Source organism: Coffea eugenioides, chromosome 2, assembly GCF_003713205.1.
Source record: "Coffea eugenioides isolate CCC68of chromosome 2, Ceug_1.0, whole genome shotgun sequence".
NCBI classification, from domain to species: Eukaryota; Viridiplantae; Streptophyta; class Magnoliopsida; order Gentianales; family Rubiaceae; genus Coffea; species Coffea eugenioides.
The window spans coordinates 11,438,665-11,456,176 of record NC_040036.1 but is presented as its reverse complement, the minus strand read 5'-3'; the positions used below and the strand labels follow the sequence as shown (position 1 = coordinate 11,456,176).

General features: G+C 35.8%; 2 protein-coding genes across 2 annotated transcripts; one reads left to right on the top strand and one right to left on the bottom strand.

Annotated features, from left to right (window-relative positions):
- The first annotated feature begins 7,504 nt into the window (after positions 1-7,504).
- Positions 7,505-9,541, top strand: LOC113762083 (NAD(P)H dehydrogenase (quinone) FQR1-like). Its single transcript, XM_027305341.1, has 4 exons — positions 7,505-7,624; positions 8,280-8,373; positions 8,778-9,040; positions 9,145-9,541. The coding sequence occupies exons 1-4, from the start codon at positions 7,602-7,604 to the stop codon at positions 9,374-9,376; spliced, it is 612 nt and encodes a 203-aa protein (XP_027161142.1). The 5' UTR covers positions 7,505-7,601; the 3' UTR covers positions 9,377-9,541.
- Positions 9,542-14,207: 4,666 nt separating this feature from the next.
- LOC113760439 (transcription factor bHLH112) lies at positions 14,208-17,228 on the bottom strand. Its single transcript, XM_027303011.1, has 7 exons — positions 16,811-17,228; positions 15,920-16,547; positions 15,502-15,612; positions 15,314-15,379; positions 15,155-15,220; positions 14,980-15,030; positions 14,208-14,882 (listed from the first exon to the last, which is right to left on the bottom strand). The coding sequence occupies exons 1-7, from the start codon at positions 17,134-17,136 to the stop codon at positions 14,733-14,735; spliced, it is 1,398 nt and encodes a 465-aa protein (XP_027158812.1). The 5' UTR covers positions 17,137-17,228; the 3' UTR covers positions 14,208-14,732.
- Positions 17,229-17,512: the final 284 nt, after the last annotated feature.

Genomic DNA, 17,512 nt, shown 5'->3' with positions numbered 1-17,512 from the left:
CAACCAGGCATGCAAATCTAGTTTACATTATGTGTTATTTTGTCCTGGGATTTGAAAAACCTTAAAAAAAAAAATCGGAAATCTTGACTTCCAAGGACTTTGAGACCCTCCATTTGAACAGCACAGGGAGGCTGTAATCGAAAATCTTACCAATAGAGGATTGGGTCAAGACTCATCTGTTGGAATAAATAAAACTTAAAAGTAAAATTTAATCAATTTTTCCCCTAACGAAAATTTTATCCCAAAATAAACTTTTCTTGTGACATATTCAAAAAATACAACGACAAATACTACCAGCCCAAGAGCACAAGAAATCATCCGTAACGCATTCTTTTGTTTCTCAAAATCATTGGGCTACCGTTTTTGCAAAGCTCGAATGGGAATTGACGAATATGTATGTAATGGCCTATTTCTACATGTTTTAGACAAAATGGACCTTACCTACCTCATCAAGCCCGAATCTTGTCTTGTGTAGTCTCATGTAGGGTTGTAATCGAACTGCTCGCGAGCTCATCACTCATGCTTCCCACAGTTGTGAGCCCCATAAGACAAAATAGGAAAAGAACAAAACAAAAGCCCATAGAAAAGGAAAAAAAGAAAGGAAAGATAAAGCAAAAGGAGCAGAAGAAAAGGGAGGGAAGAAATTAGTCAAAAACAACAAAAAAAAAAGACAAAAGTAAGAAGGCATGCAACCAGGGTCCTCTAGATAGTTGGAAAATGGAATATTGTGCCGTTAGCATTCGAAGGGAAAGCTACATTTCCTTTGCAATTATTGGAGGATTCAGCAGTGGCTCAACACGAGCAGAAAGCCCACCACATATTCATAACGCTATGCTCCCAAAAGGCAACTACAAGGCAATAATTATGATGGGAGGGTGAAACTCTACCATAAAAGCGAAAAAGGATACGGTCCATATGCTTTGTAAATCTAATACGTTCTAACCCTAATGCTTCAGAAATTATGATGGGAAGGGTCACGTTTTTAAGGGCATTTTTGAAGCAAAAGCCATTTCTCCTACTTAACGTGTCTTGCTGGCGTGCTTCCTTCCACTCGAGGGCCATTATGTCCTTAGGCTACATGTTAAACTAGACCAAGTGCTTATGCCTGAAAATTAAAGTCATCGATTGTCGAGTGTTTAGGCTCAGACTCGGATCCTGATTTTCATTGTGGCGTATGCTGGCTGAGTTGTTGTAGCTGATTTTCCAGTCGTATTAATATGTACCTACAGAGTTGATACTTGATACGACTCGACTTAACTCGAGTTGTATCAACTCTGATCCTGATTTCTAGTCACTAGTGGATTTGTGTTCGATATGACTCGATTTAACTCAATCAATACTAATCGAGTCAACTCAGACTAATTGTATATCGATTGAAACTCACCTGAGTTGCGCTATTTTAAATTGGAAATGAAACCAAAATTTTTTTTTTGGGAGACAAAAAATTGCAACGCAAATTTTTTTTAGAATATTTGATAACTCTTATCTACTATAATATGCATATCACTCAATTTACAATTGATATGTCGCGATCGATATGGAACAATCATGTGACTACTGCACGACCGCGACGTTGAACCACAAATTAGAGAGAAAAAGCTATCGGATTCAAATTAAAAGTAAATCTGAAATGATTTAATACAAGACACTTGCTTCTGTTGATGGGTCATCCTGTTACGGGGAATAGTTTACATACAGCTATCTCGCATAAATTGTAAGTCCTACAGATAGAGTTTATATGAGCCTTTTTCTTGTGTAAAACCAGTATCTATGAAAAAAAAATCTTTCTTTTTACCTCAATAAACCTTTCTACCAACTTAATCAGAGAACAAAGCTCAAAACCCTCATGCAGGCTTAAGTTCCAGTAATTGAAAAGTTACAAACACGTCAAACATTGAGTACACACGATTTTTTTGGAATCAACAAAATTTCGCCTTGCTTGGATTGCTGTTTTCCGTAGAAAAATTTCGTTATTTTCCGTGAACACATTTCCCTATTATCTTTTTTCCTCATATACATCAAATCGCTACAGTAATTTTTTCATGAAAAATGATGGAAAATGCAATCCAAACGGGTAGGCTTTACAAATGGATTAAAATTATATGTGTCCTTGCATGAATGATTTAATTAATTGACGTCACTACATGTCCATATGACACAATATGATAAATTGCTTTGAGGTGATTGATCGGGGCATACATTGTAGTTAGTTGGTCAAACCACTTGAAATTTTAATTAGCTTCTGTGATTTCATCTGCAATTGAATAATTGTGCACCTAACCAACCCTAAGGCACTTGGAACTTCATATTTATACTTTTTCCAAGTGTTAGAACATTTTGTTATGGATCATTATCAATGAATGACTTGAGTGGGATAACTACTACATTAACCAACTTCCACATTTATAATGTAATGCAGATAGCGTAATAATAAAAGAAAATATGGATATAAAAAACTTTTTCTTATTTCTTCTCTTATAGTAGGAAACCGGAAATTCGTCAATGAGTTTCGCAAAAACTTGTCCTCTTTTTCCTTTATACACCATACCCTACATATTGCACTTCAGCTACAGTGACACTAAAAATTGACCGACTTTGAATATATATGCTTTTTAACCACAGAGCTCTAGCTCAGTGGCCACCACCTCTCTTGGTGGGGTGGAAGGTCAGGGGTTTAACCCTTGCCTTCCACCAAATTGTTTGTCCCTCATGGGCAGTTCGATTGGTCTCAGCAAGTCTCCTTAGGAACTAGTATCCAGTGCCCGCAAGGGTTCGAGTCCCGTGATTATCGTGTTCGGGGGGATGGGGCTTCTCCTCCCGGGCCGGAGTGGGATTAGTCGGGCCCCGTAAGGATTGACCCGGACACCCACTCCGTCAGTAAAAAAGAAAAAAGAAAAAAGAATATATATGCTTTTATAAGGTCCATAAATTGTTCATCTTTAATTCCACGATTCCATCAAATTTCTTTTGTCTAGTCACTGGGGGACTTGCAATTTCCGCACCAAGAAACCAATAACAACAACAACAACAACCACAATAATAATAATAATAATAATAATAATGAAAATGATAAATGTTAATTAGTAGCTCTGGCAAGCTAGTTGCTTGCCATTCGTAATTATGTCGTATTGCTTGTCTAATCACTGACTTTATAACTTGGCTTGGCATTACATCTGCTGATTAGATACATTGAAGTCTGATTGGAATATTTATTTGAACACTTCTCACATAATATGCCAATCAGATTTGATTATGCTGACAAGACCATTTCACAGACGGCAGCTTCAAGATCAAACAAATATTTCTTATTTCGTGAACTAATATTTTATACATGAAAGATTCCATAAAGCCGGCATCCATTCAACTTTTTATTCTAACTAAACTTTTTCGGCTGATAAAATATAGAAAAACCAGTAAAAAAGAAAAATAAAGAAAGGTCTATAGTTCTTGATGCACTGGATTTGAGCCAATGCAAAGTCAAGTAAAGCATCCCCAAAGGTTTATAGTTCTTGATGCACTGGATTTGAACCAATGCAAAGTCAAGCAAAGCACCTCCTAGCGTTCCAACGACTTTGGTAGCCTCGTAAACATACTTCGGATACGAGGAGTTTAATTTTGATTCCCAAGAAGATTATAATTATGAAAGTTCCTAGTTTGTAAAGTACAGACCGAGGAGATACTAATCATAGAGTTAAATTATACTGTTATCTTTTGTGATTATTTATATATGGAATAATTTCAAAAACCTTCTCTAAGGTTTATAACGATTGCAACCACTTCCCTTGTAATTTAAAAAATTATAGAAACCTCCTTTAGAAAGTATGTTTTGGTAAAAAATGGTGACGTAAGCACAAAAAGTTTAATAAATATCCTATATTGCCCCTATTTGATTTACAAAATAAATTAAATGACAAAAGAAATCAAATATCAGCGTTACTTATTAAGTACAAAATTTTAAGGTAGTTTTTTGTAGAAAAATTTAGGCCATGTTTCAAGGTATCATTTTTTTAACATTTGGACTTCCTTTTTTGCTTTGCAGTGTAAGTTGTGAAGAAACCATTTTCAACAAATGCATCCCTACTAGTCGGCTATTTATAAAACTAAGCAAGGAGTTTATTCAAAATCACCTAAGAATTGAATATTTAATGTATCGGGTGAGATAAGGTTAGAACTATTGGATAAAGAAATATTTACAAGATGAGGTTTTTTTTTTTTTTTGGCCTTTATAACCAGTTTTTATTTAGAATTTGTAGAGTTGTCAAAGTTATTGTAGTCTTTTCATAATACCAATGGAGGTAAGTGTAATTTTTCAATTTCAAAAGGATAGTTGCAATTATCAGAAACCTTAGGGGAGGTTTATAGAATTATCCCTTTAGATATTAATTATTAGGCGTCAAAAATAAAAACAAAGCAGATAGTAAGTGTTTAGCAAATGAAAAGATTTGCCATTCGGCCGCCTATTGCCAGGTCAATTATTTCCACCATTCCACAGTTCATCTGCCAGCTCACTTACGTCTATCATCTCAGAACTTCTATGGATTTACGGCGTTGGGAAGAAATCGATGGTGTAAGCTTTTGTTAATAATGACCTCAAAAAAAAAAAGGAGGGCCTTTGTTAATAATGACGAGGTCGTGACGATTATATTACGATTTAGATTCAAGGAAATTAACAAGAGCTGGATTCCAACTCCACAGCCATTCATGTATTCTTTTTTTTTTTTTTTTGGGTGTAGAATTCTCCGTTGTTCGTGTACCTTGTTTGGATTGTAAGTTATTTGAGATATTTTTACTGTAGTACTTTTTGTGATTTAATTTATGTGAGATAAAAAGATAATTGGGAAGATAAAAAGGTGTATTGGAAATTGTAATGATGATGTAACCAAATATATTTGGGAAAATAATCAGCTGTCCAAACAAACCCGAGAAGGAGGGCAATTTCACTCAGTATTTGTGTCTCCTTTGTACAGGTTTAAACTCGAGATCTTGCTTAAAAGCTATTATTTCCTAAGCTCGTTACATTATTAATTAGTAACCATTTTATATGCGACTTTTTAATTTGCAACTTTTGGGATCAGTTGTTCATGGAATATGCTTGCATGGTGAATAATCTAATTCTGCCACATTAGTATTTTTTTCAATGACTATGAACATTATTATTGTTGCCAATTCAAGGAATATAAGCCGTTTTCCTTTTACTTTCATTTAAATTTCCGGACCCGTAAGCTTTATGTAACGAACATGTATTTGGATTTGTCACAAAAGATGTTAATTTGCAACTTTATCCAGCTTCATGACTTCATCTAATTGCTAGAATCTCAACAATTTCTTTGCCTCACACTTTGGAGTATTAGTGTTGATTACGAGCTATGAGACAAGAAGTATTATTAAGATGGAGCAAATTAATCACAGGTTCATGCATGCAAAACTATGCAAATTTGTCGACAGAAGATAGAAACCTAAACATGTTAATGGAATTGTTGTTTGGCGAGGGAGAAGATATATATATATATATATATAATCAGATTGTGTCGTGTTGAGATTCATCACTAGGCAATTTTTTAAAGCCTTTTGCTGTTCCCCATTCATTCCCCATGAGCATGTTTTTAAGAAAAAAGACCTAACAAACAAAATAAAAAAAACAATAAAAAGAAGGAAAAATAATTCAGGGATTGTCATCTTTTCTAGCGCAGAAGCCATGAAGATAATGTGGTCAAGTCAATGATGTAGTCTAGAATATTGATGGCCGAACTGTAGTGGACCAATCCAAGATAGGCTCTCGAAACAAAAACCAAGAGCCATCACGAAAGTTACTTAGAACTGCTACTTTTACTTTTTCTTATTCTTTGTTCCCAGCTGCACCTTCTTTTGAGTTCTTCCTAAAATGCAAGCTAGCCATTGATATACAACTGAGCCGTCCAGATGATTTTGCAGATAGTATAAACAAAGATTACGAGGTAATGATGAGAAGCGTGACATCAACCATTGGTTTATTTAATTATTATGGAAAATGACGGAAATGGTCCAAGCAGCTCCATCAATGAACCGACGGTAACAATGAATATTTGTGCTTGGGATAGACCCGAAATTACTCTACCATATCTGATATCTCTTTTTTTTTTGGGCAGGATCCACTAGGATCTATCTGATTGAAAATGAACGTTATTATGCATTTAAATACAAGTTGAATCAATTGATAAGAACGAACTGTTTTCTAAAAAAAAAAATCGTGTTGTCTATAAGAACAACTTTAAAATAACCTATGGCTTTAAGAGCATATTCTGATATGTTATGATAATCAAAATCGAACTCATCCAATTTTTTTTACCAAAAAAAAAAAAAAAAAATCTTGTCATCTACGCAAACCTTTAGTGCACATACTGGGCAAGTTTTGTTGACCCATTTAGCGCTAATGTTACGATCTACAATTCATTGCAGTCCCGTCCGAGAGATACGCAACTGTTGATTATTTTTCCATTAATTGGTAGATTCGTATCTAAAAAACTTTTTAGGTCCAACCAATATCCTTGCAATATCAGGAAAATAAAGAAGCTTAAGGAGAATATCTTGTCAATTACTTAAGTTGCCAAAATTTGTTTTAGTAAAATGTCTACCAACAACTGATATGACATGGAACCACTAGTAGTTAAGGGCTAGTGGCCAAGGAGTTAAACTCCCACCTAGTAGATTAGGGTTCAAATTCTAATGGGCAAGTTTGTGATAGGAAGGGTGAAGGCCTAGTGGCTAAAGAGTTAAACTCCCACCTTGTAGATTAGGGTTCAAATTCTGACTGGTAAGTTTGGGATAGAAAGGAAATAGGGGAAGTAGGGAAGGTTAAAAAAAAAGATAGTTAAAAAAAAATAGTAAAAAAAAAAGATAGTTAAAAAAAACTAATATGAAAGGAAATGTAAAGAAGAATAAGGAAGGAAGCAGGATAGTGTAACATTTTTTAAACGTTTTGTAACTCTATAAATTTCTTGAAGATTCTTACAACATAGGTGCGATATTTTGTTACTGTTTATGTGGATCTTATATATAATAATTGTGTCTCTATTGTTAAGTTTTATAAATAATTCACATAGAATTACATTTTATTCAAAAAATATTAGATCGTTCAAAACGGTTTTTACTGATAACCGATGGAGCCCTTAGTCCAGGAAGGAAGATATTGTATTAACTGCACAAGTTTCCAATAGTATTGATAAGAGAAAATGTTCACCAACAACTTATATGACGGGACATAAATTTTAAACTTCTTTAAGGCAACAGATTCCACCATATTTTGCTTCTACCAGAAAAAAAGGAAAAAGAAAAAAAGCGAAGACTCCATTAATTGTTAACAGAGACAAATAATAATTCAAAAAACGACAGATCAAATTAATCTGAGACTGCTCTGAGGCGATTCAGTTGTATTGTTCTCTCACCTAAAAAAGTGAAAAGAAAAAAGAAAAACGAATTGAAAGGTCAACTCGTTCCCCGCTATATATACAGGGGTTCACCCTTTTGTTTAAGCAATCTTCCAACGTTTCTTCCATCTCCCAGTATACTTTAAAACAAAGGAGCTGCCTTTCCTTCTCTTCAACCACTGAAAGTTTCTTGATCCAATGGCCACCAAAGTCTACATTGTGTACGCTTTTCTCACTCGTTACATTCTTTTAGGATGCATCAGGGTTGTTTCAGTCGTCGTCCCTTTATGTTGATGTCTTTTCCATTTCAAATGAAAAGAATCACGGGATGGGGCTAGTTTTCTCATCTCAGTATTTCATATTATCTTTATCTTGTTTTGTGGGCCTGATCATATCATGCATCTTTTTTTGGTTTGAAACTCATTGCTATATGTTTGTATACAACTATGATTTGCTGCAATTATTTTGTTTTGTTGCACTTTGGTCTATCCCTGAACATAAAGAACCGCATCTGGATCTTAGAATTATTCTTGTCCATTAATATGTTTGGCTGTTGTGATTTGAATGTTAATATGTGGGAAAGGTTACGAAATGTTGTCCATGGATTATAATCTCTTTATGTGCTTTATAGTTGCAAGTGCATTTGACTCTCTGATTTTATCATCTCTACAGTAAATCCACAACTGCAGATTTTGGTTGATGGTGACTTTCACTCTGACTGTTTTCTGGGTTCCTAGATTTGTAGAAAGCAATAGCAAAAGACCAATCAAAAATTGGATTGATTCATGCTGCTTCGTGTTTTCTAAATCTAAAAGCCTGAAGTTTTCCACTTTGAATTAGATTTCGGTCTATAAAAGGTTTTCTTCTTTGTTGCAGTTACTACTCAACCTATGGACATGTTGAGAAACTTGCCCATGAGATCAAGAAGGGAGCTGATTGTGTGGAAGGGGTGGAGGTAAAGCTGTGGCAGGTACTTGACACGTAACTGGAATTGTCCAAATTAATGCAACTTCTTTTTGTACAAATTTTGCTCCTGCAGATTACACATATGGACTAAATGTTAGTTGTTTGGTAGCCTTCGTACACAGACGATATCAATAAATGCTTCTGTTGGTATTGTCAAAGTATACATTCTCAATTAGGGGAAATTCAGAGGTTTGTGCATCGTCCTACCTAAACACTGTCATTAGATTCTTGGACTTGACTATTAATTTTGAGAATTTTGTCAAAGTCAAATTAGAAATTATGTCAAGACTGCACATCTGTTTTTGTTTTTTTTGTTTTTAATGGTTTTTCTCAGCATATTTGGGTCAAACTAGAGTTCAAAGCGTTAGGCAGACACGCTGATGTGAGTTTTATTGTAATGTGTAACAGGTGCCAGAAACTCTTTCTGCGGAAATTCTTGGAAAGATGGGTGCTCCCCAAAAGAGCGATGTCCCTATAATTACTCCACATGAACTCCCTGAGGCTGATGCTTTCATATTTGGCTTCCCCACCAGATTCGGGATGATGGCTGCCCAATTTAAGGCATTTATGGATGCAACAGGCAGCTTGTGGGGAGCCCAGAAGCTGGCAGGCAAGCCTGCTGGTATTTTCTACTCGACGGGATCCCAAGGAGGCGGCCAGGAGACCACCCCGTAAGGACCAACTGGATTAATAATTTGACTTCTAGAGCATCTTTTTTCAGACATTGGACGCGAATGAGAAATGATTCAACTGACTCTTGAGAAAATATTTGCAGATTGACAGCCATTACCCAACTTGTGCATCATGGGATGATTTTTGTTCCTATTGGCTACACTGCTGGAGCTGGCATGTTTGAGATGGAGAAGGTCAAAGGTGGCAGTCCTTATGGCGCTGGAACCTTTGCTGGTGATGGCTCCAGACAGCCTACTGAGCTTGAGCTGCAAATTGCTTTCCACCAGGGCAAATACATTGCAGGCATTGCCAAGAAATTGAAGGGATCTGAATGATTTCAGTTATCCTATATGACTCTCTCTTTTTATCAACAGATTACTACAATAAATGTGCCCTTTTCCTAGAGCTCATGTTTTCTTGATTTGTATAATTTTAATCTGCATTAAGGAACTTTGAAATTCTTGGACATAATTGGTATACTTGGTTTGGATTGTTCTCAATTGTCAATTGTAGCTAGTGCCTTTTTTGTTTCCTCGGTGGAGATTGTGAATGACATCTCACATCCTTATCCCAAAGATTGAGTGTATAAAGTTAATTAGAAAAAGTGTATAAATACAAATGAGGACAAGAATAATTATTAATATATATTCACACGATAAATTGAGTGTGATTTAGGTGCGTTATCCAGGGCCTAATAGACACTCTTTGGACAATCGTTTGAAAGATCATTATTTGTCTACCATTTTGAGATGCCGTCTTGGAGATTAAGGATTGTTATTACCATTATGCATCTCTTGCACAATTTAAAAGAGGCGCAAATAGTAGACCGCTATGGTTGTCTACTGAAATTGATGGGCGAAGCAATTTTCAAGTTCAAATACAACAAACGATGCAAAACATTGTACGAGGGTAGCAGCACTTTGCTGAATTCCACAAAATTTTAACGGATACTAAAAGCAATGAACGTTGCTTGCAGTAGCTTGGAAACAATGAGAAAAATATTTGTTTTCTTGGATAACTGTTGTGGGCAAATTGCGGTAGGTTAAAGATGAATCAATTCAAAGATGTTTGATTTGTTTAAGATTTGGGCTTTGGGAGAAATCATTGGCCCATCCATTTGCATGTGGCTGTCGCCCCATGTAATTGGGCGAGACTTCATTTTCCGAACTTTTCAGATTCTTCTCCATTTCTAATATGGATTTCGTCAAGATGGCCCAGTATTTGTCCATCGACCCAAACAGTAACGCCTAAGAATCTGGCATAACTGAATAAGAATTGTAACCAAATTGAAAATGTTATCAAGCTGTGAACTCAGCAAGCTGGCATGAAATATAAACAAAGAGTCACGTCGAATAGATTAGTGGATTTTGTACCAAGAACAGGTGTGTGTGAAACCAAATAGCGGGTCAATAAAATTTGCAACATAACCATTTATAGATTAACAATTGTATTTGAATGAGATGATGAAAGACATTGTTCATCATGTTAGATAAAAAACACATGAGAAGTTCAAGCAATCGAATCGGCCAATCAGTTGAGGGACAATCTTTAGATTGTGTTGGCGCTGATGCTTGACAGCCGATCACTTGCCTGCCGATAGGTGGTAAATATTGCACCAACAGATTTGCTGCCACCCGATAGGTGGTAAATATTGCACCAACAATGATTTTTCTCTTTTACATGAGAGGGGGGTGATGGATCCCAAGCTCGAAACTGATGATGGCATGTGGCTTTTTACACAGTTCTGAGAATAGCTTCAACAGACATGGCCACATGCATTTACCTTGTATAGCTTGAAGGCTGTCAGAGAATATTTCCAGGAGACTCGTGGTCCATCTCATCTTCTTAAAGGAGGTCCTCCATGCTAGATAGCATTTTATCTCGTTTCACTTTTTCCCAAACTTTCCTATCAGTCCATCTTCAGAAAATTGTCGCAAACCACTTGTTAATTAAAGAGGAAACAGACAGAAATCTGATCTTCTTTAACTCTCTGGAAGCTCCCCCAAAGCTTGTGTATTCATGAAAGTTCGGAATCCTACAAAAACATACAAACAAATTGTGTCTATGCATTTCTTCTATCTTTCACCTCCTTTAATTCTGGACAAAGACATTTATGCGTAATTGATATATGCACAAGAAATAGAATCACCATTCAAATTTAGCCTAACATTAGTTTGCTACCAATTCTATTTGATTTATTAACATATATTCGATGTCAATTGCATTCAGTAAGGTATGTCTTTACCTATCTTTTAATCCCCTTATTAATAAGGGGACAGACAAATACAAAGGTGTTTGATGAAATTTTCTTCATCGTTATGGGATATATGCATGTTCTTTGTAGTTTGTTAGGCAGGTTTGCACCTATAGAAAGATCTTAGCGTACGTAACGACATGTTTTATGATGGTACAAACTACTGATCAATTTAGTGGCAAAAATTTGTATACTTAAAACTCAATTTTGGATCGTACGTGATTGTGAGTTCTCGATCAATGGATACGGATGAATCACAATTGGCATCTCTCAACACTGAAGACATATATATTCAAATTGTTGAAGGGGATCAGAAACCTTTCTGGCCATCACAGTTTGCAAAGATCTACTTTAATATCAGATGAATCACTTTATGGCTGTACTCGAATGAAAGGCAGGCCTCGGAAGATCAGGTGCAAAGTTTTGTATAAAAAGGCAAAGGACCTTTTAATAAGTAAGACTTCTCATTGAAGATGGACGGTAGAATTTGCCCCCGATTGGCCAAAATGAGAAAAGAAGTCTTGTTCACTAAAGCAAGATTGTTACGTCCGGGAGTCATGTACCCTTTTTTTTATTAACATCACAATGATGCCTAGATGCCTTTCCTTTATAGTATTCTTTCATACTAATTATCTCCTAAATATGTAGGATCAAAAATATTTTGCTATGAACACTTGATATATAGGAAGAGGCACCGATCCCTGATGCTGTAATTGTAGACATATATGGTATAATACTCACTATCCGATCGATCCAAAAATCATTTGTCACGGAAAGACAATAAAGTGGATACCCCTCGAGCCCAAAGAATTACTTGTCAAGTAAAGTTTCTGCATGCTGTCAAAGTACTTTTCTGTGATCAGTCGCTTGTCCGTGGGATTCTTCCAATTTAAGCTTCTCAAATAATCTTTGTACGAAATTTTTTTTTTCTTTTTTACCAGGTGTACCCCATTTTACATGTCTTACAGAAGGAAAATCTCGAGTCCCATTATTAATTAGGTACTGGTTAACTTAGCGCTGCCAATTGTCAATTCTCATCATGTTTGTGGTACTCCAAATACATTAATGGAACGTCCAAGCTTGGCTAATTAATAGCTATATCCTGAATATTTGTCTTATGCATCCCATAAGAGGATGTTCTTCTGTATAATCTTCTAGAGCTAAAATGTGTGCCACTAAATGTTGGTGTGATCAGTTGTAACTGTATGTAAAAATTAAAAAAAAAAAGTAATAAAAACAAAATAAGATAGCATCACTGTTCTTTTCAGATGGAAATTCTTTTAGTTTGAAAGTAATGACTTGAGAACCTTCGGAAAATGAAGTCCCGAAAGAGATTTTTCAAAACTTTTCCACCGTTGCACCAATATAAAGATGGATAAGGTCCCCATGAGAAATGGACCTATATATATATATATATATAACCTTTATATAAATCGCACAATTCTTACACCATTTACCCATGTACATTGAGTTGCTCAATCTTTCCCAGTTTGAGTGTCCTTATTTCTTTCTTGAATGGCTGGCTCCGCTCTGATTTTGGTTATCCTTAGTGCACAGGCTTATTTCTACAAAGCAGATAAACAGTTCAGAGTCTCCTCTACTTCTTCTTTGCACATCACAATCCAAATTTTGACATGGTCATGATCACATATTTCTTGCGTTAGAGACGAACTTACGTTTGTTAAGCATAATGACAACGTTGCATTTAGCAACGAGATTACCTTAAGATGTTTAAAGACTAAATGAAATAATAAGAAGAATGATGATAGAGAATGTTAATCACTGCAGTTTCTAATTAGCATCTTATTTAAACCGAACACATTAAAGCATTAATTACTATAAGATTAACTTTTTCTTAATTTTTCTTTGCTCCATATCGATATGGTATGTTATTTAGATAAAGAGTATAAATTAAATCTGAATTGTGTTGCCACAATGATATAACGCCAATTTTATTGTACTCAAAAGAAAAAGTTTAAAAAGTCAAGGTGACATTGTGCCAAAGGGCTAAGTAATGGCGATTAGTTTAAGGTACTTGAACTCATAGTTGGAGGAACATAATATTAAATGATTAAAAAGTTAGGTGTGTAAAGTTGAATTAGATTAATTTCTTTACCTTTTAAACATTTTCTTTTCCAGGTCACTTTTTGGTGATTGTTTTTTTAGTCATCTATGTTGTTAATTAAGAAGTTATTATCTAAAAACAAATTGAACACAAAGAACAATTGCCTGATGAATAATCTTTTTTGGGGTAAATTGAATTAATAAAAAAAAAGTTTGAAAAAAATTAAGACGTTACTATACTTTTTTATTTTCTATATGAGAAAAAAAGAGTCTGTTTATCTGCGAATTAAGTAAAATTAAGTAACAACTACTGATGAAAAACTAATGAGCCATTTGGTGTGGAATTTGTTATCCAACTTGGGGGGGGGGAGACAAAAAGAGAATCAACCAAAGAAAGAGTAAAGCTAAATTTTCGTTGATGACAATCACCTCGTGGATGTAAAGCTAGCTACACTCAAAATTCATGGTGAAGGAAATTTTTGTAAAAAATAGGAAGGGGTCCTTGAATGAGCATAAGCCTTTGTTTTGCAAGTGAAAACAGCAAAAGGAGCATTGTTAGTACCAAAATATAGAAAAGGTTGGAAGGCTACCATAGGCAACAACGCGTGCATGAACAAAGAAAGCTATATGGCTCATACCAATAATGAGAAACCCTAAAAGATGGAACAGTGGGACGCCCTCTGACTTCCACTAACATTCCAAATTGATAAACAATTCAAAAGCCATAACAAACAAAACTAATCCCATCCACAAACTTTACATTTTTAGTACTGAAAATTCAAGAAAATATGTCACTATTTCATCTACTTTGATTTGTTAAATCAGGTAATTTGGACGAATGAAAAAGGTGACAATTAAGTAACAACCCTTGATTTAAATAATCTAAATAAAGAAACAGGAACAAAAATTCCCTTAATCTGCTAAATCCAGCTCCACAAACAATACATGTCCTCTGAAACTAATTCGTCTATATCCTTCAGCTAAATTTAGCACCTGTTCCTGTTCCTAATCAACTTCAAATTAAGCTATTTAAAACATTGAAACTTACAGCTCTCTATATAATTTTCCCTTGGCTGGTAGCCTGGTACCTAATCATTTGCACTGCTACATCATGTTTGCCTGTAGATGGCCCAGCATTGGCTGGCTTCCCTTCCTTGGAGAGGGCCACTTACTCTTTTTCCCTTTTCTCCTGTCTTGCTTTTTCTTCAATACATGCATACTACTACAGCAATCTGATCAGTTTTCACTCATCCAACCAACTTTTCAGGATTAGTATGAGATTAACTTGTTATTAGCTAGTATATACTATATGATTTCCTTCGTGTAAAGTTTTGAGCTTATTATCTTCTTCTTCTCCTCCTCCTCCTCCTCCTCTACCTAAATGTGCCCCCAAATGTCGGAGTCCAGAAATCAGTTGTAGTCTCAGCAGCAACTGGAAAGGTACTCGAGATGGGCACCAGGCAAAGCCCTCTACTTTTCAAGTCTTCTTTTGACCCTTCTTGATCCTTTACTTTATCCGAAGCCTGCAGAGCATATTAGTAATTCACTTACATTAGTCTGTGGAAGTCATAGAAAACATTACTACTATGGAAAATCTTATACTGCTGTGTAATGCCATACCTGTTGACGCTGAATGGGTGATCCATTTTTCAAATATGGAGTACTTAGCACCTAAAACCATTCATGAGGAAAGAATTATATCAATGTTATTCTCATAGTTTTGAATATTTAGATTAACTTTTTGAACTTTATCATGTAGAAAAATTCTAGAAAAAGTGATAATAGGACGACTTACATTGACTTGATCATGTAGAAATTTGATGTAGTCAATAGCTTCATGGAGAACTGAAGCAGTATCTGTCTGAAAGTAAGAGCAACATAGTTAATAAACCAAGTTAACCCTATATGAATAGTAATTTCAGAAAAAGCAGGAAAACAAAATCCAGATGTTTACCTTTCCGAAAGGTGAAACCAATTGCTGGAGGGCAGTTATTCGGTCCCCCAACTTCTCTTTTCGAACCTGGTATATCAAAGCCGAAAACGTCTCATCTTTCTTTGTAGTTATAATGATCTTGACTCGTAATTAAAGAAAAAGCTTAAAGATCACTTTAGTCAAAAGCTTAATCAACAGGGCTATTGTACCTTAAAAGTTGGCAATGGCGATGGTGTTTCAATACGAGGACGTTTGAATGCCGGTTCACTGCTACTTTTCTTTGCCACGGACCCTAAACCTCGGATTCCATCATTACTAACCTGAAAATTTTCAAGAAATGAATCAACTTTGAGTACTGAGTAAAAGTGTAAAACCCTAGTGGCTTATAATCATCAGACTTCTCAATCCAGTTTCACAATCTTTTTTATTTTTTTTATTCATTTTTAAAGAAAGGGAGAGGTAATAAAGAAGAAGAAAGAGATCTAGGGGAAATAAAGGTACTGAGAATGGAACCTACCCCCCCCAAAAAAAAAAAAAAGGGATACTGAGAATGGAACCCTCGTTATAAGGCTAGAAGTCCCAGAGAATGGAACCCTGGTTATAAGGCTAGAAGTAAAAACCCTTTACCTTTGCAGTGATGCTCGGAAGACTTGGTTTCTCGTTAAACGTTGACGAGGGAAACTGCGACTGAACTGAAGGGAAAAAGTTGACCCGCAAATCATTGAAAGCGGCAGCTGATCCATTACAGAAGTTCGGGTTGGTCGAGAGTTGCAAGCTGTTAGTGTTTTGTAGCTTTGGCAAGGGAGAAAATCTGGGCAAAGAAGGTGAAAACTCGTTCTGGTAACTTGTGGTAGATGGATAGTTCATTGGCCGGGTTCCGTATAAAGATTGTTGTGGTTGAGATGCTTCAGTATCGAAAAGGGTTTGCAGCAAAGTTGAAGAATAACCGTAGGAAGCTGAACTAATTGGAAAGCTGGTGGATACACCAGCACAAGTCGCCGCCGTACATTGACTTGAGGTGGTGATGGAATTCAAAGACTGATTCCCGGAAGATTTAAAGGAGTTAATGGAAGAATCTTCTTCAACTATGGTGGAAAAGTTGTTCTTGAGAGTACTACTCCAGTCCTTTTGGATCTGATCGGCAGGACAACTATCGAGCCCTCTTTCTTGCCGATAATTCATGCTCGAATTGTGGTCTTCTTGCAGCATGGGTTGGTAATTGCTTTGATCAGACCTTCCATTACTACTCCCATGCCTACAAAATGACAAGCAGAAAGAACCATAACTTTATTGATCAACTTGACTTCCTTTTTCCCATATCATTACAAAAGTGAATATCTTTAACTATACGCTACTTTGCATTTGGCAACAAATGCATGGACCATGATGTCTAAACTAGTGGGATAAATGTCTAAAAAAATCACAACTGAGATTTTAAAGAAAAGATAATTAATAATGGGACATAATACCAAAAAAAAAAAGAAGAGGAGTTTAAGGAGTTTGAGCTAGCTAGCTTACATCAAAGCTCGATCCCAATCAGTTGTTGATGGAGATGAAAGGCCAATACCCAAAATTTGGAGGGTTGAATCTATAGAGAGGTTGCTGGCTGACTCAGGCTGGTTGGGTTTTTGCAAATCTTGAATCACTATAGAACCATCAGAGTTAGCCGAATTACCAGACTGATCATCACTAGACCTTGCTTTCGAGTCTAGAAAGTCAGTCGACCATCCAAAGCTTCCCAAGTCATGAAGAATCCCAGATGAACAAGGGGACGATCCAAACATGCTTCTTGATGAATTCCACCAACTCCCACCACAAACCTCGCCTTGAAACTCATCTGCCATCTCCGCTCTCTGATTGCTTTCTTGATTTGCAATAGTTTCTTGATTTCTTAGCTTTTCTCCTCTTCTTTGTTTGAGGCTAGCTCTGTCCTCTTTCTAAGTTTGGCTTGTATGAAAGGGAATTGCAGCTTGGTGATGAGTAATTTATATAGGGACTCTCTCACGCACACACACATACTAGTGTATGTGAAACGGTTGGAGGGTACGGACAGGGAACTACCGGAATCTGGTTGACATTTTAATAGATGATGATTAGACAAAGCAAGGGAGAATATTGAAATATTATGACATGAGAAAAAAAAAACTGTTTTGATTAATGAAGAAGGAATTTTTGAATCGAATTCTTTGATAGTAAAATATTTTATTCTGCTCGCGACCA